Genomic DNA, 24,161 nt, shown 5'->3' on the forward strand with positions numbered 1-24,161 from the left:
AAAATTGTCACGGACTTCATTGCGTTTGAACTGATTCGAATACCTTGATAGAATGAAAGCTTTCCACATTAAATATTGCGAACGTTCAAATGGTGGGAAATGTTTTTTTCACCTTTTCCATTTTGCTCTTAAGGGCATGTGATATATGTCATAAAACATTTATATTTTATTTCTTTTTGAGGGGAAATGAGGGCATTTGATAAAATGTCGTTGTGACGCTTTATTAAATTGGAGTGGAAAGGCCTTTTGGAAAATTCATATCTTAACCTTGTACGCAGTAGATGCATACACTCCGCCCAGTAGCTAGTTTTTTACGAGAGAAGCACAATTTTTATTGTCTTGAGCGGTGTTTCACATCTTAATCGTGCGTTGACAGATTGGTCCAAAAATTGATTAATGACGTTGCATGCATGAAATATCTCTCATTAAATGGGTTTCAAATCCTATACTCATTAACATTTATATTTCAATTAGTTCTTTACGCGAATGTTCTCAAAATTTCCTATAGCTAACAAAAAAAAATCAATAAATAGGCTCTGATCTATCCACGGAACTCTCCCATCCACATTGAACTTTGACTTATGACTCTAAAACGAAGTCAAAGAATAAATTGTTAATTATTATATTTGTTTATTCTTTCAAAGTCAAGAAACTCAACACTAAAAAACTAACAACACGTGAGTTTCTTGATTAATTTCACCAGCAAGAGTGTAGAGAATTTAATTTAGTTCCATGATTTCCACACACTATCCAAATTTGAGTAAATTTATTTTCCTCTTCGCAAGCATTTAACAGTTTTATACACGCATAAATGATGATAGCATTTTTTACTTTTTAGAGGGATCGACCATTCCTCCACTGCTTGCCTTATCTACTTATCACGTTTTGTGCTTCGTATTTAACTTTTTATTTGCCGTTCCACAATATCAAACTTTCAGCACTCTAACAAAATGGTTTGCAGCACAAATTAATAATATTATTCTATGATATGATTATATTATTCCATAATATAATACATTACAAAAACTTTATTTAAATAGATACCAGTCACCAGCACATTTCAAAATAAATTACTAAAGGGTTAAGCACACATTCTCTCCAAGTCAACGCGTCATATTCACTTAATTGCACACATGAGAAATAAATATCGAAGGTGTGATTCTAGCTTTTGTCCAGTTTCTGCACGTTGCCAGGTGACCTGCGGAGGACAGTACCAGGGTCGAAGCCGCGTTGTCGCCCCGCTGCTGCTTTGATCTGCGCGTACTCTCGATCGGCGTACACGTTGTTGTTGATGTCGAGAGCCGGCGCTGAGCTGAAGGGCGGCAGCAGTTCGGCAGTCTTGGCCGGCATCGGTTGGAAGGACCGCTTGTGGCCGTAGTAGGCGTCAGGTTCGATGAAACTAGGGTATATGTGTGACGAGTCTCCCTGCTGGTGCTTCTTTTCCTCGTAGTGCTTGGCGAAAATGTCGATCTTCTCGAGGCCGCCGCCACCGCCGTTGAGCAAGCGACGCATCGCCATCAGCAACGACAGCGTCAGGGCCAGTTTGGACACCAGAAGAGCCTTGCCAGCTAGCAGGGCCAACGCGCCCATCCCGAGCGAAGCCATCATTACCTTCCACATTATGGCCATCACCAGCGGCTCTGCGTACTTCTTCAGCTTGCCGCGGCCTGCAGAGAAACAGAGTTTAGAATCTAACAAGATTTTTGTAATGGTTAAGAAAATTAAGAATTCATCATCCTGTCAATAAAAAATGGGTACATATTTTAATGCTATCAATTTGTTCATTTATTTTATATTTAACGCAATGGTTTTATTAAATAAACTGATCGCAATTTTGCTTCATTTTTACAAACAATGTGGTTGAACCAATAATATTACAAATTAATTAACTGAAAATAATTTAATTAATAAAACTGTTTTTCACGAAGAAGCAGTTATAAAAACGCAATTACATTCTGTTTAATTTACAGGGCAACTTGCATACACATTAAATTATTAACCAAGTTTAAATTAAATATTATTGTGGTTTTTACCAGATTAAAAGGAGAAATTAACAAAGCTGTCTTTTTGTCACTGATGTCCTATATATCAATATTTAATTTGATTAGTAGATTATACTATTTTATTTTTATTTTAGCAAAATTGAAATGTGTAATAAATGCTAACGCACCTTGCTCAGAGAGTGGAAGCACGATTTTGAGTGTGCGCTGCTGGAAGAACGTTTTCAAGCGTTGCATGAGCATGTCGTTCAACTGGAAGCTGCGGGCTGCAGGGTCCGCGGGCAAAAGGTCGATACTGGAACCTGCCAGGTCGACTGCTTGCACGGCTGTTTCGTTGTTGTCTTTTTCCAGCGTAACTATTCCATCCAATAATTCGACAGGACCGTTGAAACTATACAAGAAGATAATGATTTTTGATTAATTAAATAATTTATATTTAAAAAAAGGAACATTATTTATTGGAGTCAGTTTGGGGGAGGGAGGAAATACAGATGCTCTATTTCTTGAACTAACAATTCGATGATTTTGGAGTGATAGAGAGACACGGCAATAAAGCGCGGCGAATCAAATACGGGTTTATTCTGCTCCATTAAACGTGACGCTCACACACTACGTTGATTCCACTCTGTAAATAACCATTAAATCGATGGTCACAACTTCGCACAGCAGATAAAAAAAGCAATTCGTCTATTTGGTGCGTGCAAAACAATTAAAATCAACAGAACCTGATAGTTATCTCGACTAAAAGAATAAAAATAGAAACAAAATACTTGCTGGAGTCAAATTACCCAAGGAAAAAGTGCTATAAATGTTTGAACAAAATTAAAATAGAATCGCTGCTTTTGAATATATAAAAAGGATATAACGTGAAAACTTGAATTTGCGATGCTCTAGGGACCAAAACAGCGTGTGAAATAATTTCGATCTTATAATTTCACTTTCAGCTGCATATATCCTGATGATTTAAGCTTATTTTGATGAGTATGTTTTCTCATATTTGAGTGAAAAATTAGTAAAACGAATCAAGTAACCTTCCTTTTAGAGAGAGATTTGAAGTTTCCACATATCTTGGAGAAATTTAATTATATTTTTATGTAATATTATAAATATATGTGAAATGTCACAGAAGGACCAACATTTTTTGGTTGAATAAATTTTTTTAAATTGTAAAAATAAACCAGCAACAATTCCCTTGGTTCTGACACATGTTGCAAAAGAATATATTAATCAAATAAATAAATAAATATAGTCAAATAACCTTAAAGCCTGGTCCCAGGCCCTGACGGCCCTCTCCTGCAGACAGGTGAGTACCTGGTTGCCATCGGTGCGCATGCAGGTGGCTAAGACGGCGAAGACAGTCTCCCCTTGTGAACCTAAGGGCCCGGCAGGAAGGGCCCAGCCGGCCCCGCACGAGAGCAGCAACAGCAGCAGCAGCAGCATTCGGTTGTGATGGAGCCTCTGCGTTGGACAAAGAGATCTGCACTCTCGCTCGTCTTTATAGACTCGGCAGGGAGGATTGGGAAGCTGGGCTCCGCCTTCCTCTCTGGAGCGTTCAATTGGGTTGTTTCGGCTGCGTGCGACTCTTTGCCCAGCAGAGTGTGAACGTGTGCATGCACCTCGAGCGCGGAGAACACAGGTGCAACATATAATGCACAAACACATACACACGGCGCGGGCATGTCGATCACCGCGACAGGTTCAACGGCTCATTTGCTGATCGAGCGATTTGGGCCGTTGCCCGCTCTTTTGACTTGATTGCTTTCCACGCTGGGAGTAGATTTCCGCTTCATATGGGAATCGTCTATTTTTAGAGTGATTGCGGGGCTTTTTTCTCTAACTCTAAAAAAGGCTGACAAATTACGAAGTTCTATAGCATTTTTTTAACATGTTTGGTGCACCAAAGCATTACATTCAATAGTGTTTTAGTAAAATAAAAATACGACTTCAATTGGAGCATAATGAACTGAATATATTAAACTTCCTGTGCACTTTTTAGACACCAAACAAATAATTTTAAGAATCTTGAGTCACAGCTGAGAACGTCTTAAATGTATTTTAACCGTGAGTGTTTGAGTGAAGCCTGTGTGTCAAACAATCTTCATTTTTGACGTAAGTTTATCATTATCCATAGAAAAAAATATTTTGGATATTGATAAATGGCTTTTGGTTGAAAAGAAAAAGTAAATTTTGCATTTGGACCATTAGTATAAATTTACTAACAGTCACATTTTATAGTTTTGCCACATCTTTTTGCAACTAAAATATTTTTAGATTTTGATTAATTAACTAAATATCCACGTAAACACATTTTTTTAGCAATTTCCAAAGATTTATTTATACATATTGAGCTGTTTTTATGTGTCTCACTATCAGCTGTCAACTATCGAAATAAATAGAGATTTAGGGAAGAAGAGAATATTAATATTCTTTAGGGGATCAACTATTTTCGCCAATTAAAAATATTGTAAAAAAATGTCCTAATAATAAAGAGCAATAAAAACATGAAAATTTTCTGTGAATATTTCTTGATGTGGCTGAAAATCTCAGCCTTCATATTGAAACTCAAACGCTATCTGTTTGTGATCGATTAGAAGATACCACTTGTTCGGTATTTTTTTTTCATTAAAGAGCTAGAACGTAAATAATAAGATTTTTCGCAGACATCAATACTTTTTAGAATTTTTACCATTGGAAACTAAGTAAGATATTAAGAAAAAACGTTTTCATTGTAAAAAGGGTTAACAGCTTTGATCAATTCAACTCTCACAGCAAACATTATACTGGATCTTTCTCACTTCATATCCCCAAATAGAGTAATTTAATACTTGGTCAAATAAATAACAAATAAATAAAGTCCGCTCTTCATCGTCGATCACGCTCGCGTGGTTCTTTCGGCAGGCTGCGTCGCCTTCAGAGCCGCAGCCTCGGGTTGTTGCGCCTGAAAGGCGAGGGTGTGGGCGTCGTAGTAACGGCCGTAGGGCGACTGGACGGAGGCCAGGTGGTTGCTCGCCTCGTGGTGGTAGTGGCTGTCGTGGTGTTCAGGGTGCTTGGCGATGATCTCGAATTTTTCCTTCTTCTGTCCGCCATTGAGGAACTTCTTCAGGAAGATCCAGGAAACGATGGCCAACGCCACCTTGCTGATCACGACGGCCTTCATCGCCAGGGCGGCCAGCACTACCATGCTCAACACGATCAGCATCGGCACGGCCATCTTCTTGAATTTCTTCACTCGGCCTGCGGATGATAGAATTAAAATCAAAAGTTTCGAATCCCTAAGCTTTCTTCACCGCCGACATGCTCTTTTTCTTCTCTTTTCACTCGATTTTCGCGAAAGTGAAACGCGTGTGGCACCTCACGTGTGTGTTTTATTTCTGTCGTGCGCCACTCCTATAATTAGCTCTCGACACGCGCACGACGTTAAAATTAAAACTGTCGGCGTGGATAATTGTTTTGTACATTCCTTTGATAACAACTCACCTTCGAAAGCCTGCTGCGAGGGAAGTTTGATCCTGACGGATGAAGACTCGATGAAGGCCAGCGCCCTGTGCAAGAGCAGGTCGTTCAGCCGCTGCTCCCTGAACTCAGGGTCGGAGGGAAGATTTGCAAGGTCGAGGGAAGATTCCGTGTGTTGCACGTGTCGCGGGTCGCGTTCCAAGGTCACCATTCCTTCCACCAATGACACATTTTCCAAGGTCAGGGCATCATCCATCAGGGTCAAGGCCCGCTGCTTCAAGCACGGCCAGAACTCATCTCCCTGGAAAGACATTTGTTTCAATGATAAAGAAAAAACTTTCAGTAAACAACTAGCTTGGACTTTTAAATTTGTTACAATGAATTTTTAAATTTTCAGGAAGAACCCTTGCTAACAACGTCTTTTATTTCATTTTGAATTAGAGTGTCAAACGTTTGTTTTCTACGAGGAAAAGTACATTTCGATTCAACAAAATTTTTAAATGTTTGTAGATTAAATTCAATCATTTTGAGAAAGTAAAATTCTGCTTGTTAAAATATCGAACTTGTCTTCACTGTTTGAAAGTCGAGGTTTTTCGTTGAATTTGATCTCAACCCTCAAACAACGAGAATTCCGAATTTTTAAACTGTAGAGAGCAGAAAATTTTTCAAGAAAAGTATATTTTAGCAATTGATTTCATTAAAAAATATGTATATTTATACGTTTCAAATAATCTAGTTAAAATTTTATAATAAGTAAAAATATTTTGGGTAAATTATTTTCAACGACCATTTATCAGTTAAAAATCTAGAAATAAGTGACGGTTTGATATTTTTGCAAAATGAATCATAAAAAAAGAATAAGAAAACACGACTTTAGATTCACCTGTTCTTGAAAGCAGTGCATGACTGCAACAAATTGCTGCTGCGGCTGCGTGGGTGCGGCTGCAGCCACGGCAGCCATAAGCACGACGGCTGACCAAGTGCTTCTGAGCTGCATGTCTAATCGAATGAGCTCTAGGTTCGCCACGTGCTTTGCTTATATATGTATTCGAGATGGACATTTTTTGTCCGCCTCTCTATGACACATTAGTGTATGTCTGGTGGAGCGGAGAATCGGGAGTGTGTGTGGTTTCTGCCCAAAAACTTCGAATTGCGATGCATGCAAGGGGCCACCGCAGGAATCGCATTTATTTTGTGTGTGACCCACTCTCTGTCTGCCGTCTTTGCACGCGTGTTTGAAATCGTCGCAGAAAATCAATTTTGGTTGATGCCTCAATGATTTTAGGACGCACTAGTTTGGTTTTTATGTGTTTGATCTCATTGTAAAGCCGTATTCCAAATTAACGGGGAGCTTGCAAATTTTGAAATTTTGAAAATCTACTAAATTATTGCATATTTTGGCTCTAGAGGTTTAATGCATACTTCAATCTAAATACTAATAAAACTATACAATTCATGCACAAACTTCAGTTGGTTTTTAAAAAATTGTAATTTTGTATATTTAAATTAATTTATTGAAACAAGAAAATTAAAATGTGATTATCTAATTGGTATTGCTATTTATTAAGTAGTATTATTTAGCTACGATATTTTTAGACTTTATAGTTACGGTTTATAATTATTATTATATTTATTGAACACCAACGATGTACAACACAAGTGTATTACAAAAGTAATTCATTTTGGGAAAAAATTTAATAATTAGGAGTTTGGAATAATGTGATACTACTGTTTTTACAATTGAGCATTAATACATTCTTCATCACAAAATTGGCAGTTGCAATTAACAGAAATAATTATCTAGATGGAAACGATTATCTTTATACACACAAGGAAATGATAGCCATGGAAGGAGTGTTTCTGTACGGTTTATAATAAGGTTATTATTTTTTTAAAACCATCTCGCAATCAGAACATATATATTTTAGATTTTATAGGCAAATTGAAGTATTGCATAAATAACCTAATAAGAGTTCATGGTCAAACACGTAATTATTCAACAATGTGAAGAAACATACACAAATAATTTGTTTAACTAAAATTTACAAGTTTAAAATCGTTGCTATCTAATAAATTTGTAAGAAATTACTTGTATCATGCAATTCACTCTTTATTGCTTTCTTATTATGAAATCGTAATTATTATGAAAATCGTAAATTCAGAAGATCAATTTTCCCTTTTATGACTTTTTTTAGACAACATTACAAGAATTTGAAAACCTGGTTTCCTCCGGCTGTTATCAATAAGCTTTAACAGGATTGAGTTTCAGTATTAGTAATTCTGTTTCTTCTCTTCAAATATTCTTGTTTATTCTTTCTCTAGTCAAATACAATAAAATACATTCAATAAAAAGATTTCAAAATAGCAATTAAAGCACAGTGGTGCATTATCATACAATTATATAATACGGGACACACTCTAGCAGCAAAACAGTAAATCCCAATAATGTCAGCACATGGGCTTAAAACTTTCAAATCCAATAAATTAAAAAATCAATGAATTATCCAAAAAGAGTACAAAGGGTTGCAGTTATTAAAATGGAGCATGACTTTTGATCCACTCATTCTCTTTTATTCACAAATAAATTAAGAAATAAATATAATTGAAGCATGAAAATGGCAGCTGCAGTCTCATGACGATGTAGTCGGCCTCTGTGCGTGGTAGGCGGCGTCATGTGCGTCCTGAAAAAGACGTCCCTTATTTGAGGGGTAAAAGCCGCTGACCGTCGCTTGGACGGGGCTGGACGCGTCATAACGATGGTAATCGTCATCGCTTGGGTGCTTTGCATACACCTCGAACGTCTCGTGCTGCTTCTCTTTGCGCTCTTCAATAAAGTCGCGGATCATCACGAAGATGGTAAGCGCGAGCGCGATTTTTCCGATCACCAGCGCCTTAGTCGCCATCAGACTCAGTCCCAGTTTGATCAGCAGCAGCGGAATGACGAATTTTTTAATCTTTTTCTTAAAGAGCCGACCTGAAAGAGGAAAAATGGAGTTAGGAGTAAAATTTAGATGAATTGTTATACCATCAGTGAATTGCTCGGGGTTGAAAGTGACGCTTCTGGTCTGGAAGAAAGTGACCACTCTCTTGAGGAGCAACTCGTCCAAGCGTCTTTCCCTCGCTGACGTCTCCTCAGGCATGTTGAGCTCGTCGGAGGCGTCAAAGTGGAATGACCTTTCTTCAGGGTTCCTCTCAACTACAAGCCCGTTCGCCATCTCCACCTTGTCTGTCAGCAAGACCTGCAGAGTGACCAATCAGGGTATTTCAAATGTTCAAAAATTATGGACGGCTTGCTGGCTGTTTTCCTCCAAAGAACTTAAAAAAAGAAGGGAGTTTGATGGTAGGAAATTCGCGGAAAGTAAATGTTAAGTCGATTCCTCTCACTTCCAGGAAGTTATTGAGATAGAGTCTCGTCTTTTAGCTTAAATTTACAATAAAAAATTTATTGTTTTTTTTATATGATTGTATTTTTTAAAGAAGGATTTGCAACCAAATATTTTCATTTTTAGACAATTAATAGAACAATTTCTAAAGCACTACAAGCATATTTTTGTTTTTATGGCCATGTTGCTCTTGGTGCAAGATTTTGGTAAATACTAAAGTTATCTTTCGAGTCGGTGCATGAGTTCTGTTTCCTGATCTACCGAAACAAAACATGGGTCTTTAAGCAAACTAAAATAGAAAACAATGCTTCCGAACAAAATTCTCATTAATTGCGATTTCGGCACGCGTAAAAAGACTAAAAACTCCAATTAGAGTTTTTCTATGGTCAGCCTAAGCTTTCATAATGTTTAAGAGATTGATAAGTCCAGCTCCTATTCTCTAGTCGAAAAGAGAAATTTCTTCACTAAATCATAAAAATTGTTGTTACCTTGTCGAAGAGGGCGAGAGCCTTCTCCTTGATGCAAGGCCAGGGGCTGGGGGCGCGGAGGCATGGTGCGTAGCCGGCGAGCTCCTCGAGGGTGGTGGAGGCGGCAGCGGAGGCGGCCAGCGAGAGCACTAGGCAACAGGTCAGCCCGCGGAGCATCGTGGTGGACTGAGCCCCGCGAAAAGTGGCCCTGCTCTTTTATTCGCGCCGCGAAAAACCACACAAGTACGCTTGTGGAGCGTGAATTGTCAAATGCGGTTGTTGCCGATCCCTAGATCGCAATGCGACGAGGAAACCTCTTTTGAGCCACTCACAAATAATCGACACTCGAAACTCGATCAAACCGCAAAACGAATAAAGAAAGAGGAAATGCGATGGACCGGTGCTACTATGTTTGATCCAGTTTACCCTAAGTAGGTTTGCTTATTCTCGCTAACTAGAAATTGCATTGCATTCAAAGAAAAATTTTATCTTGTAAAAAATTTAGCAGAAAACGATGCGTACTAGACTGATATCTTATCGAAAAAGATCTTTAATTAGATCGATAATTTTTTAACAACAAATGAAACCGATTCATGTGATTTTGAGCCATTCGAACTTTGAACCACTCTTAAAATCGTCTTTAACTTTGTTTAACTCTTTGCGGAATATTTTTCGGCAGGTGTAAAAATTTTTTTCTGCCCAATGTTTGTAAATATTTTTTTGACCCAGTAAAAATATTTTTTTCTTATTTTCTCGAATCGCGACAAGAGTAAATTGTGATAAATTTACTATCTAAATAATGTACAACATGCACTGCAAATCAGGGGTCAGAAAATGTCACTGCGCTGCAGTGAGAAAATCTCACCCCACCGTATGTCACTATACCTGGGGTGCCAAAGGTGAGTTTTTCACACCGCGCAGCAGTGACATGCGGCAGGGTGATATTTTCTCACCCCTGACTTGCAGTGTGCCGTCCATAATACAGCGGGAACGAGTTTTGACATTCGATAAAATTACATTTCTTCCTCGGAAAAAAAACATGTTCGCCATTAAGTTACTCCACTTACTTCAATTTTTAAATATATGCACGCAATAAAAATGCATATATCATATAACCATAGCCCATTTACATAATAAGTGGTTGATTTGGTTCCTTTTTTGGTGGGGAAGAGGACTTATTTTACCCAGATTGACTAAATTGGGCGACAAATTCTATTTGTTTGTATTTTGAAATTCCTGCTCTAAATAAAAATTTCAACAGTTTTTATTTTCAAACAAAGAAGTAAATAAATATTATATTTCCACATAATCAGCTGTGTTAGAAAAACCAGTGGACTGACGTTGGAGAAGTGCTATGGTGCCTGCTGGTATTACCGGCCAGCGCTAGTGACCGGACAAAATGAGGACTACGCCCCCTAGAGTCGATAGAAAAACAAAAAAAATGTTGCATACACAGTGCCACCTTCTATTAGAATGGTACACTACGAATTAAAGCTCAAATTGGTCGTGAACCAGAAACACGCGGCGAATAAAGTTGAGACATGCCATGTAAAGCGAATGTTAACAAAAGAGCTATCCAGTGCCTCATTTTGAATTAGGAGCTGTCGTCAAGAATTCGGATGGTATTATGTATTATAAACTATGGACGGGAAGAATGGTTCATGAGGAATCCATTCATGTCAAATTTATGCATGAATTATGATTTAAACTAAATAAAAGAGCCTAAAATTCAATGTACGGTAATAGGACCCGTTGGAAAGCACCTTGCTGTAGTTACCGTACAAGTTGAATAAAACGCCTCCCCATCATCGGAATTGCATAAACTACCCACCGTTGGAATCGTCTCGACCTCCCCTGACCAGCTGAAGGGTTTAGGGGTGCTTACCCTCCACCCCTAAGTCACTATGCTTCATCCCCTTCGAAAAAATGGAATAATTTAAAACTCTGGATTTTTGTTTTAATTTGCATTGAATTGAAAAATATTTTATTAAGTTTTGAACTATGGGACGAGGTGGTAATTTGGTAGAAGTTTTGGACATTTTAAATATTTTTAATCGCAGCAGAGGAAGCATTTACTAAATTTTTTACTATCAAAATTGTAGCTATGGGGTTGAAGGGGGATGAAGTTGGCACCCCCAAAGTACTTTAGCTGGTTAGTGGTGGTCGAGACGAGTCTAACGGTGGTTAGTTTATGCAATTCTGATGGTTAGAACTAAAGTTTGGGAGTTGCAAAAATAACGAAATTTAAACGAATCATATTTTTTCGTGTTTTTGGGTCATCTTTGCGCATCCAAATCTCGGGTTCTCAGCATCAAAATTGCAACAACTACCCACCGTTGGATTTGTCTCGACCTCCTCTGGGTAACTAAAGGGTTTTGGGGTGTTTTATCTCCACCCCTAAGTTGCCATACAGCCTTGAACGATGCAACACTGAGCGGCGCCAGGAACGGTGGTCGCTTTGTTATCAAAATTTAAGTAATGAAGGATGTTTTTTTTCACCCCGTAAACCCTTCCGCTACTCAGAGGATGTCGAGACGAGTCTAACGGTGGGTAGTTTCCGCAATTCCGATGGTTAGAACCCGAGATTTAGAGGTGCAAAGAACCCGAAATATGTCGTGTTTTTATTGGAAAATCTCAAAAAAACTAAAAATATTCTAAAATTTTTCCAACAAAATATGATAATTTATGTCTAAAATAAGTGATTTCGATAGATCATGTGGGATAAATGCATCCAAAAGCAATGAAAACCGCACTTTAATCAAGGAAATGAGCTTTGGCCGGTCACTGGTGCACGCCTGTTCGGTCACTGGTGCGCATGGCCGGTAAAGCATGATTCTCGTCCGATCGTCTTTTGTTCGCTCAGCTGGCGTTGTAATGCGAATTTGATGACAAACTCTACGTGAATATCACTCATGAAGGTCTTGTGAACAGTTATCATCCATAATATTATAAGATAAGCAGCTCTTTCTCTAAGAATTTTCGTTTCAAAGTTGTTCTGATGCTTAAGTGGCCGGTCACTACCCCCGGCACCATATAAAATATAAAATTCGTTCTCCCCTTCAACATTAAAAGGAATGTTCCAAGAAATTGTTATCTTGTGTAGAAGCTAGTTTGACGTCTGTGCAAGAGGCATTTTGACTATTTTTCTGCACACTACACGGTTGAGTTCAAGTATTGATTGCTTCTGTCACAAATATCAGAAATCTGACAGGAGCATAGAAAAGGATCTAACTGCACTTCAGCGGTCCGCTTTGTTTGCCGTCGCACTCAAGTTATCTTCTATACGTGTTGTGTGAATCTGCTTGATGCAACCTGCAGTACACCGGAGTAGTGCATCTAGCATAAATATGCTATCTTTAAACTATAGTATTTTGCATTCAGCAGTTTGCGTTTTGACACTGCAACGATTAAACTAATTATGGCGCTCTTAAATGATTTTTATCAAATAATTCTCTCCCAGACGCCTACCACCTGTGAAAGTGGAAATGAAATGGGTCAGTAGCTAACAGTGGTTTTTAATCAAATTTCCCGCATACCTCCTCAAAGCTAGCAGATATGAAAAATAAATAACTGTACAGTTGAATAACAAACAGAAAAAATGGTTAAAATTTCCAGTCATACTGAGTTGCCATTTCAATATTGCATTCAGTTACTAATTGAATTACAACAATACTCTGTTTCAGAAAATTTTCTGTGTGCAAAAATAAACTTTTATTATTTTAAAATTTTCATTAGTTTCTGCAAATTGGTACGTCCTAAAATACCCTAAAAGAAAATCTAAATACAGATACAAATACCGTTTTTTCAAATGAATATTTGATGATTGTGTCCATGAAACATTTTTATGCACGGTTTTAAAATGTAAGAATGTTAGAAATTCTTTTTAATATATTATGTTTTTGCCTAATTTTTTAAAATAAAATTGAATTTTATTAAAATATTTTGAACGATATTCGCTGCATGATTGACAGCACATTTTACGTTCAGAATTTTCCTAGCTGCGTGTTTCGTCGAGTAAAATATTTTATCATAAAACTGTCATTTATAAAAAAACAAATTGAACGCAACACACACCCCATAAACTCAAGTAAACGTAACCACACTTTTTAATTTTAAATGCTTTTTATGAGAGATAAAAAATGATTTCAGTTACTATACATATTTCCTGAAGCTAAAAGACTTCCTGGATTTTTCTCCTAGCTACGTCTTTGATTATTATTAAAAAGCGATGGGAAATTACAAGCAAAATAAATACTCCTATTTGACTACGCCAATATTTCTTTTGACTCTTGTGCCACGCTCATCGAGTGGAACTTAATATTTATATTTTCTGTTTATGCAAATATTTTATGGTTGCGAGTTGCGATGTGAATGACTCTATTTATTTTATCGTTTATCCTTATTCCAAGAAGACACTTCATTCTTCTTATTACCTCAATTACTCCGCTCTCACTGCATTGAGGTTTTATTAGATTCCCACAACGCACATCAATGACCTCATTCCTCAATCTCCCTCGAGCAATTGTTTATTTTCTTTTCAAAGTTCCGTAAATGAGCTATTAGAATATATATGAATTACCTATTTAAGTAGTAGGAGGAGAATGTACCTAGAATTTTGCACGTAACTTGTCTTCATGAGTTTGTTAAAGAGTGCCTTTTTGTGATAGAGGCCAACTATCAAACACGTTCATGTCGTAGTCGCCCGCTATCAAAAGTCGACAGAAATTGTAGGTTGGCCGCTTTGATCAAACAAACTGCAGAAATGAACTTTTATATTATGTGCCCTTGCCCCTGCAAGTTGACACCGTTTGAACAAAAACGATTTCTCATGTGTGACCCAAAAGAGTGAATTTGAGACGAGGCGATCATATTCGACGAGAAGGAAATTCATTTAGCTGCACTAATCCATCACCCGGAACAAAGAATTGATGAATAAGAAGCAGCGTTTTTTTCCAGAAGTATAATATCAAAGAAAAGAGCTTACAGGTAACGGGCCCGCCTCTAATCAGGCGCACCGCACGTCTCTCTCTCTCTCTCTCTCTCTCTCTCTCTCTCTCTCTCTCTCTCTCTCTCTCTCGCGCGCTTTGTGACCCACTGCACACGCACTCTAGTGAATAGAGGAATAGTAAAAAAGAAAAAACTGAAGATGAGCTCACTATTCACATAACAATTTGATACGCGTAGGGAATTGATCAACAGACACGTATGATGCTCCCAGATGAATATGAAGTGCCAATTTTGGCCTGGAGAAATCTGACACAAAACTATTCGTTCAATTTTGAGAATTTTTTTTAAAAAAAATGGTCACCTGATTCACTTTTACACACAACATTAGAATGGATCACGCAATCCTAAGGCTTTGATGGTATTAAAATTTGTCAAAATCTTCCAAAAACTATCAAAATCTCTTGTGAATCCATTCCTAGCCGTAAAAATGAACAAACAAGGATAGTATTTCCAGAATTTTAAACTAATTGTAAGTGAGACCAAAATTCTTATGTCCCACACTCAACTATCACTATATTGCACATCACAAAAATATATTAATTATTTCATGCCACTCAGTGATTTGTTCATTTTTTCCCTTCACACAATTACCTATTATACACGAGAAAAGACTGCAACGCTAACGGAAAGCCAATAATTTTTGTTCCAGAATAAAAAAGTATATTATATATATTCTATAATTTTTTGATCGGTTTATCTCTTTTGAGATGAAGATGAGCAACTAGCGAAATATCACTTAATACAAAAAAGACTGCAAGAGAAATACTGCACTTGAGGTTAGTGGAACAAAATTTGTGTGCAAGTTTTGGGTAATGTTGATGAAAGAGGATTTTAACTAAAAAAGCGTGGTATTTTGAAAAAAAAACTACTAAATCATTTTTATGATTTAAACACGCGTAAATAAAGTTTTAAACCAACACATTGAAAACCAATAGTGGCGCAAAATATTGATGTGATTTTTGTACATAAAAAGCGCCATTCAAGAGAGAGGTAAAAGTAAACAAAGGCGCAAAAGTGGGTTGCTTCTCACTCAATTGTGCTGTGTGCAAGCAAATATGCATAAGATGCAGAAAATGTGTGCGTGCGAATGCATCTCATTCGCTCGCTCGTATATGCAAACACGTTTTTTGCGCTCATGCCGCGGTGATTGCTGCGCGAGTGCAGCGGAAGGAGATAAAATCGTGCAAGTGAGCGAGCCGAGAGCAGGTAGCTGTTTCGCGTCTTCGTCGGCTCACTCGAGCGTGAAAAGCGCAAAAAAAATTGCGCGCCGCCCAGCGCATCATCACAAACGGGCAATTGCTGGTTATTTTCGGTAATAACACACGCTGGGCTCTCTCGCCACCTAATCTCGGAGCTTCTTCTTTTATAACTGTGCTCGATCGCTAAATCACTCTCTGAGAAAAGTAAGAGTGCTGCTCTCACGGCGGACAGAATCAGTGAGCCTTTGTCGAGAATACTTTGTAAATTATTTCTGAAGCGAAAAGTATCTTTTTTATCTTGTTGCGAAGAAAATATTATTATAAAATTAAACTAACTAAACAACGTGGGGATTCGATTTGAAAATCGATTTTTCAATAGATATTTCGTATGCTTAAAAAAGAATAGGGTGGCTGACGATGAATATGAACTTTATCATTGCACACACACAGTATATAATATCGATTCTTGTGGATTCTCGCAGGTTTCGGCTCCTCAGCAGTACCTGGCAAACTAAATCCATAATCACAGAATTAACTTCAGATGATTCTTAATCCTTCTTCAGCACTCTCATTTCAATAAAAATAAAGACAAAATACTTGTAAACAGCCGACATTCATCCTCCCTGCGACAAAAGTCCCTTTGCAATAATTAACAATCCGAAAATTCCATCCTAGAGCCTCCAAAATTCTGAGCCTCATATAATAAAAAAATAAAAGAAAAATTTTCACGTCACTGCTGGCTGATCTTAAAATAGAAGTGCCTAAAAATATATTGTTCGAAAATTTTATTTTAAACTCAGAAAGCAATGCAACTGGCTGCATGAATGGTTTTTTTGTTTTCGAAGTTTTGGATATACATCAATGTGATGAGAGGAATGCTTACTGATTTTAACCTTTTAGAAATCAAAAGCTTCTCATTATGGTATCCTTTTTGTTCTTAATTTTATTTCTGTGAAATTGAATTAAAAATGGGTTAGAACAAAATCAGTCGTTTTTTATTTGGAGGGGGGGGATGAATTATCTTCCAAACTAACGATTGCCGTGGCACAAGAAACACATCTGAAGCCATCATAAAAAAAATCAGATCATACGGTTTTGAAGACACTACTTTAATTGCGCTCCTGTATCTGTGCCGCAGTGAGTAATTGCAATTAGCAACTTATTTGGAGAGATGACGGGCAGAATATCGAATTAATATTTGCCTGCCGACACTTTCGGCTAATTCGGTTCATTCATTGTGTTGGTTAGCACTTGGGAACAGGGTCGAGAGCGACAAATTTGTTGCGCGCTTCTCTTTCATTCCCTTTCTACTCGGCTGTCAGTAGCGGCGGAAATCGTGAGATATGCATTTCCATTTTCTTGCACGACGCAGGTACCTCTGCATTGTTGTCCTCATTGTCGCAAATCAGGTCAAAGTGTAATATGTACGTACATCCGACTGCGATTTCGATCAAAGGTTGATTCGGAGCAGGAGAGGATGAAAGTGCAGAAACCTCACAAATTACGTGCGCTCGTGGGAACGCAAGCGTTGGGCGGAAATTTTTACGGAAAGCATAGCAGCACTTTAGTTTTCTTATCTATCACAAGCATATATTTTTCAGGGAAAAGATTTGATAGTTGATTATAAAATGTCATGAATGGCGCCATTAAATATTCCATTCCTCGTTGTGTGTAAGGTTATATAGTGATAAGAAATTTGAGTGGTCACTTAAATTTTGAATTTATTTCACAAGATATTGTATAATGTATGCTTTGCGAATTATTTTAATTTTTTGGAGGAGTTTGAACTATATTTATGCAAAACAAGAAAGACTAAACATCTTCTAAAAAAAGGCATAATAAAATGGGCTAACTAAAAATACCAAGGGCCTAAACAAAATCAAAATTATTTTCATTAAGAAAAATGTTAGTTTTGAATATTCCTAGGACTCAGAAAATCTTGAGTTTGTTTCTTTATAAGATGCTTGTTAAAAGATTAAAAATAGGTTCTTCCTGCATTGCACGCGAGATCGAGTGAGCGATAGGAATAGCTGAATGAAAAGTGCATCTTCTTTCTCATTTGTGTGTCAGATGCAGCATTCCGCGCGTCTGCTGTGTAAGTAGGCTACCACCTTCTTGACAAAAGAAGGCGCGCTTGCTCACAGTTAATTTGCCTAATACAAAGGCAGACGAGAGAATGACATGTGAAAAATTGTAGACACACAAAGAAACGCAGCAGATGACAACTCGGAAAAAATAAAGTACCCACGCAACGTGAGAGGGGAATAGATCCTTTCTACAGAAGATCTAATATAGAGATAATTATATTTAAATTGTAAAAATATAGGTCTTGAATATACACGAAAGGCTGGGTTTTAAAATTTTTACGGTTTAAAATGGCAAATCGGCACCAATGAAAGTAAAAGTAATTCATTTGAGACTTATTAATGGTCATAACTATTGTTAAAAACAAAACTGAAGAAAATGCACAGGCAAAACTATTTATGAAAATTAATAAAAATTGAAATGGCTTTTGTTCTCTGCATTGATCTTAATTAGGATGGTTGCTGTTCGTGTAATTTTTTAGAAGATGAAGTGTTAAAGTGGGAATTATTATATTTTTTTCTATTTTTTTGCCAACTGCTCTACTCTTAATGAAGATCAGTGTGCAGAGAATGATAGCTTTGAAAATCATTAATTTTCATATTGTTGTTTAGCCTCATAAAAAATCTTTAAATTATTTTTATGGAATTCTCTCGTTTATATGATTTCATTTCTTTTTTTTTCTAGCTTACCTATTTTTAGATTTTTTGCATTCTACTCTTTGATTCAACTCCAAATATACAATGAAATTTACGAACAAATTGAGGGCTGTTTTATTAATTAGATTTAAACTCGATCATTGACATAATTGAAATTAACACAAGACATGAATTGAGAAGAAGAACGTTATCGCGCCCACGAGGGGAAAGAGCAAAGTCAGACTCTCTTTTCTCTCTCTCTCTTAAATTTCCCATGTGCAGCGCGTCGTCTTCGTCGCATCTCTTCCTCTCTCGCGCGCGAGAGGAAGGTCAAGAGCATCAGGTCAGCAGGTGAGTCGCCCCTCTACCTCAGCTTCGGGTCACCAGTATAAAAAGCGTCAGGGTCGACGTCTGCTGCACAGTGCTCCTCAGGATGATCGGTAAACTGCTTCTGCTCGTGGCCGCCGGTGTTGCGGTGGTGGCCGCCTCGCCGCTCGACAACCTGCTGCAGCAGTCGCCCAACCTGCGCCTCCTCCACAGGGTATACAGCGAGTGCGAGGCCAAGGGTGCCGGCATGTCTGGTTGCCTGAAGGCCAGGGCCGTCTCCTTCGTCGACAAGGTGTCCCGCATGGACACCCTGCCGCTAGCCGACCACCTCAGCCTCGTCAGGACGCACCCTGAGCAGATCGAGCAGGGCAGGCAGTCTCGCGCCCTCACCGAGGGAGAACTCGAGGCCGCCGACGACCAGACCCTGACCGACACCCTCGTCCGCGGTGTGACCCGTGTCTTCAGCGGACGCACCATCCAGTTTGAGATGCCCAAGGTTTCCGAGGAGGAGGTGCAGCGATCCCTCGAAGAAGGTAAGTCGGAATTTATTACTTAAATGAAAATTGCATCAATCATAACAGGATTTTTTTAGACTCAAATTAAAGCAGTTTGTCAACGATTTAAATATATTCTTTAACACGTAATTTCACCAAAATAAAATTTAAATTTTCGTTTTCCACAATTTGAAAACTACAGACTTACATTAAAACAATTTTTTTCTTTAAAAGAGACATTTTAAAACTATCCCTTCATATTTTTTTCTAAAATTTCATTTCAAAAGCTTGGATTTCATTTTTCCGCTTCAATCAAATAAAAATGTCCCAACTTTTGTGTTCAGGTCGTGGCAAGATGAAGAAGATGATGGGCTCAATGATGATGATGGCCGGCATGATGAAGATGGGTCTACTGATGCTGCTGAAGGTGAAGGCGCTGTTCTTCCTGGCCAAGAAGGCGCTGATCATCTCCAAGATCGCCCTCTTCCTCGCGCTCGCCGTGATCATAAAGAAGCTGTTGTCCAGCCAGGACAGCGGCTGGCAGTCTAGCGGCGGCTGGAGCAGCGGCGGTGGCGGCGGCGGACACGGAGGCGGCTGGGACCGCACCGGCTCCTGGGACGCCCACAACGTCGCTTACAAGGCCCACAGGCCCTGAGCACGTTTCCCTTTCCAACCATCGACTGCTTCTCTTCTCTGTTAATTTATGAAATAATTTATTGTTATTTATGAATAAAAACACGCGCATTTGACTGCATCGAAGTTAGTTTTTCTAATTGAAACAGCCGTTATCCTGAATTTCTCCTGGCTCATGCATGACTAGCAGCATTTGATCCCCGTTTAACCTCCGGGCTGGATCTCCAACAGGCTGCACCGTGATTTCGCACAATTATTGAAGTCACGTCCTGATGAATGGGATGTAGTGGGTGTAGAAGGTTTTGTTTTACGCTAAGAGAATTAGTTAAAGCTACGGTATTATTTTCGACTCACAACATTGTCATAATAGAATAATGGAAAAATTGGTATGAAGTACTCTAGCACAACATGAAATGACAGCAGTAAAATATTCTAATATTCTTGCTGTAATTCTAATTTTGAGTTTCCAGCTCATTTGAAGAATCAACGGAAACGTGTATGGTTCTATGTTTTACTAAACTAACTTTATTAAGTCTATGAAAACGGAGAATTAGAGCGAATAATTTTGCTGTCGTTTTTATCTTCTTCAATTTAAAAAAAAAGAATTTCTGCAATTTTATTAGCCCCTTCTATAACATCAATTTTCTTCGGATTTTTTTGCTAATCAAGAATTCAAAAGAAAATTCATAAGAAACTAAATTAATTCATCGCATACAACCGTTAATTTTCCTTATGGAGCAATAATTTTTTACGCTTGGTGTCATCTAAAACCGTTTTAAATTCCCAGAACCAATTTATTATGTCTTTAAATGGTTATAATCTAGTGCCCTTGCACATATATTTCCAAAGGAAACAATTATTTCATTGAGCAAACCTTTTTCAATTATTTATTTCATAGTAGTAAATCTGCTATTGTACATTCTAAAAGTCAAAGAGTCAGTCACTTGTCATGTTGCAGGAGCGTCAAAAGTCAACGTAAAATCTTGTTAAAAATTATAACATAGTTTTGTCAATTATAAATTAAAGTCGTCCAGAAATCTTTAGTTTAGAATGCATTTCAAATCCTGTATTCGTTGGAGAGCGTAGGTGTTGGCATTTCAAAAATAAATAGTTAATAATTTAAAATAAATTAGGTTGCGGGTGGGGGAGGATTGATCACTGCCTGTAACCAGCGTAGGTCATGTCGTGGGAGGCGTAATTGGGCTGCGCGGTAGCGTCAGCGCTGACGACGGAGGCCACCTGGTTGCTGGGAGCCACCGCCTGGCCCATGGGGGTGTTGTAGCTGCGGTGGTGGTAGCTCGATGAATAGCTGCTCGGCTCGTAGGAGCTGTACGAGTGCACTGTCGCGTCAGAGTAGTCCTTGTACATGCGCCTCATCGCACCAATGCCTGTAGGGAAAAAAAATTTTATTTAAGTAAAGACTGCAGTTTGGTTTGTTGATATCACACATCATGTGATTTGTGTGACAGCAGTCGTTATCAAAACGGGGCATTTTTTATTGCTTTTATACGGAAGTAGAGAGGACACGCAGTCATTATTTTCACATAACAACTATTTTCATTGTGTTGAAATGTAAAACTAATTTATTGATTGTATTTTATGTGGTTCATTGCTAGAATGTTAGGATCATCGAATTGGAACAAAACTCGTGTAATTCATGCATTCAGATGCAAATTAAAAAATCTAAGAAATTTTTCCAATTATTATTTTCTGGGAAAAACCGATTGTTTCATGAATTTTTAGATAAGAACACCTATTTTTCAAAACCGAATTGAACCATGAAAATATGACTATTTCCATACATCCGAAAGAATAGAAAATAAAATGTTACCAGCGATGGCGACAGCGACGATCGAGAGGAGCAGCGCCTTAGCAGCCATGGCGATGACGGCACCGTAGCTGAGCATGGAGATGAGCGCGGACTTAAGCTTGAGTCCGATCATCAACGGGATCAGTACCTTCTTCAGCTTTTTGCCTTTGAGGAAAACTGAGGGTTAGACGTGCAGAAGTCTTTCCAAACCGACACTAAGCCCTCAAGGGCGACTAACTAAGCAGCCGAACTCGGAATTCTGACACTCACCTCTGCCTGATTCCTCATCGCCGGTGGTTGCCACTGCGTTCTGGTCCTCCTTGTCCACTTCAACGCCGATGTCCAGCTCAGACTCGCCACCTGACAGCACCAACGAAGGGTTGTTCCAGCCTCCGAAGAACCTAAAGTTCATGAAATGATAAATTAAATATGGTAAATCATAATTAAATAAACGGAACTCTTTTAAAAATGCTTCCTAAGATTGACACTGATACTATCATACTTTTATGTTTTATTCCTGACCGCTCGGTTTCCCATATTAGGCGAAATCAATTTGTTTTGACTTGTAAGAAATGATCTAAAAAGCCTACCTTGCACTGGTTTCCGACCACGGCAGGGCAATCTTAAGTGCATTTCCTGACATAGCTCGCTGTCCATTTCCACTCATGTCGACATTTTCCGCGCTTAAAGTGACGCCTGGCAAAAGGCGCAGTTCACCTCCTGATTCGCGGACACGGGTGTTCAGGCAGCTCATGAAATCTCCAGACGAATCTTCATCCTGGAAGACACGAACCAACAAAATTATTAAGAGCTGTTTCTTGCAAAGTAATTTTCACTTCATTTGCTGCACGCGTCTATTAATTTAGATCGAAGCACGCAATGACGTAGATTACAGATTTCTATCATCCGCACTTAAGCCATTAGTGTTTGAGATCATATAAAAAAAAGCTAATTTTGATCTATTCTATTATATTAATATATTAAATCCTCATTCCACGCGAGACATATAAAATATATAGCTGTAATTTTGGCTACAAGCAAAATAATATTTATTATTAGGCCAATGAGCTTTGATTTATTTCCCATTACAGAACAATAATAATTACAGAATAAATTATAATATTTCTTTAAAAAAACAAACAAATTTGAAATTAAAAAATAAGATTTGAAAAGATCTAGAGAAACTGGAATTTTTTTAAATTTTAAATGTGGAAAACATTGCTTGAAAAGACCAAAAAATTTACTTGGATAGGAATGCAAACAAATGAAGATTATATTGTACCGAAATTTAGAATAAAGAAATTCAAGGAAAGTATTAAATTACTGAAGTTGCTGTCCTTACCAATAAATTTTAAAATATGGGTGCGAAAACAAGTTTTGAAATAATTTATTTAACACCATTGTGTAAAACTTGGGAGTAGTTTAGGTTTGTCTTGATAATTATTAGACAAATTAATTCATTATTTTTACAGACAAGGAATTATTTTTCCATAATTAAAGTCTGAAATTTGGTTCAATAGCATTAAGTGATCGATGATTTCATCGATTTGGTTTCATATTAAAAAATAAACTTTGTGCAAAATGCCACAGAAAAATCTGCCAATTAGTGCGGAAATAATAAATGTAAAAAAATAATGAAGAACATAATAGATAAAATCTGCGTTACCTGAGAGCCTGCGTCGAGGCATGAGATGAATAGGGTGCGGAGGCCGAGTGTACGTTTCGGGGCCTCGGAGGGGGCGGCGAGCCCCGCGGCGGCCAGGGAGAGCACGAGTAGACAAGTGGCTGCTGCAGTCATTGCACGGAAATGATTCAGACAGCGGCGGCGCCCGCCTTTAAAGCTGAGCGCGGCGCCGTCGGCCGTGAAGATGCAGATTTCGGCCGAAAACACGCCAGCCGGTAATTGGGTGCGCGCATCGCGTGTTTCGCCGCTTTGCTTTACTTCATTCCGACATCTCGCCGAGAAAGATAATTCGCCGCGTAAATGGGTCGGCAAGGCCAAAAGTGCGTTATTTTTCGCAGCTCATAACTGCTACTGCACCGGAATTTTCGCTTTTGGCCCCTTTGCTCCTCGACTCAATTTATGAATCGGTCTCTTGGATTGAGCGAACACGCGAACTAAGCTTCCACACTGCAATTTGTCAAAAACGAATCTTGGATTGAATGCTCCCCTCAGAAAGTTAATAGAAAAATATTAAGGAATAGCATCACGTTAAAAAATTATTTAATTTCCTGGCTTGCACCGATCCCATTTAGAAATTTGTTCTGTGGAACACATATCAATCATAGAGAAGAAAGGATTCTTGAGCCCCAACGTCTGCTACAGTCAATGATGCAAAGGTTTGCATTAAACTTATTAAATATTTAATAATTTCTTATTTTAGGATAGATTTTTTGGCGGAGAACACGTTACATATCCAATTAATTAGCGTGTTTTCCTGAAGTTTTGCCCTTTCTCACATGATTTTATTTGTATTTGACTTGTGATAACATTAATGCATTATGACAAAGTGTGAGAATAAATAATAATAATAATTATAAATATTGTTTACGATTCAATTTTCCCGAAACACCTTTCTGAATAACATATTTAATTTATAAGTTTTACAATAATTAAAAATTTATTTCAGGATGAAATTAAAAAGTGCTCTGCAAAATATTGTCCAGT

At 38.0% G+C, this 24,161-nt stretch overlaps 5 protein-coding genes across 6 annotated transcripts; 1 reads left to right on the forward strand and 4 right to left on the reverse strand.

Moving 5' to 3' along the window:
- Window positions 1–368: 368 nt before the first annotated feature.
- LOC135945869 (uncharacterized) lies at window positions 369–3,647 on the reverse strand. The gene is made up of 3 exons (XM_065493792.1): window positions 3,259–3,647; window positions 2,171–2,391; window positions 369–1,667 (listed from the first exon to the last, which is right to left on the reverse strand). The coding sequence occupies exons 1-3, from the start codon at window positions 3,438–3,440 to the stop codon at window positions 1,162–1,164; spliced, it is 909 nt and encodes a 302-aa protein (XP_065349864.1). The 5' UTR covers window positions 3,441–3,647; the 3' UTR covers window positions 369–1,161.
- Window positions 3,648–4,039: 392 nt separating this feature from the next.
- Window positions 4,040–6,445, reverse strand: LOC135946495 (uncharacterized). The gene is made up of 3 exons (XM_065494720.1): window positions 6,337–6,445; window positions 5,478–5,754; window positions 4,040–5,234 (listed from the first exon to the last, which is right to left on the reverse strand). Exons 1-3 carry the CDS (start codon window positions 6,412–6,414, stop codon window positions 4,873–4,875), a joined length of 717 nt encoding a protein of 238 aa, XP_065350792.1. The 5' UTR covers window positions 6,415–6,445; the 3' UTR covers window positions 4,040–4,872.
- Window positions 6,446–7,761: 1,316 nt separating this feature from the next.
- On the reverse strand, window positions 7,762–9,481 carry LOC135946785 (uncharacterized). Its single transcript, XM_065495151.1, has 3 exons — window positions 9,325–9,481; window positions 8,479–8,692; window positions 7,762–8,427 (listed from the first exon to the last, which is right to left on the reverse strand). Exons 1-3 carry the CDS (start codon window positions 9,478–9,480, stop codon window positions 8,084–8,086), a joined length of 714 nt encoding a protein of 237 aa, XP_065351223.1. The 5' UTR covers window position 9,481; the 3' UTR covers window positions 7,762–8,083.
- Window positions 9,482–18,636: 9,155 nt separating this feature from the next.
- On the forward strand, window positions 18,637–19,804 carry LOC135946876 (uncharacterized). The gene is made up of 2 exons (XM_065495322.1): window positions 18,637–19,089; window positions 19,395–19,804. The coding sequence occupies exons 1-2, from the start codon at window positions 18,663–18,665 to the stop codon at window positions 19,703–19,705; spliced, it is 738 nt and encodes a 245-aa protein (XP_065351394.1). The 5' UTR covers window positions 18,637–18,662; the 3' UTR covers window positions 19,706–19,804.
- Window positions 19,805–20,539: 735 nt separating this feature from the next.
- On the reverse strand, window positions 20,540–23,315 carry LOC135946946 (uncharacterized). Of its 2 annotated transcripts, none has more exons than XM_065495444.1 (5): window positions 23,160–23,315; window positions 22,084–22,271; window positions 21,764–21,894; window positions 21,515–21,658; window positions 20,540–21,071 (listed from the first exon to the last, which is right to left on the reverse strand). In XM_065495444.1, the coding sequence occupies exons 1-5, from the start codon at window positions 23,289–23,291 to the stop codon at window positions 20,839–20,841; spliced, it is 828 nt and encodes a 275-aa protein (XP_065351516.1). In that variant the 5' UTR covers window positions 23,292–23,315; the 3' UTR covers window positions 20,540–20,838. The 2 variants fall into 2 exon arrangements, with proteins under 2 accessions (XP_065351516.1, XP_065351515.1); XM_065495443.1 differs by having other exon boundaries at window positions 21,515–21,670.
- Window positions 23,316–24,161: the final 846 nt, after the last annotated feature.

Source organism: Cloeon dipterum, chromosome X, assembly GCF_949628265.1.
Source record: "Cloeon dipterum chromosome X, ieCloDipt1.1, whole genome shotgun sequence".
Classification (NCBI taxonomy): Eukaryota; Metazoa; Arthropoda; class Insecta; order Ephemeroptera; family Baetidae; genus Cloeon; species Cloeon dipterum.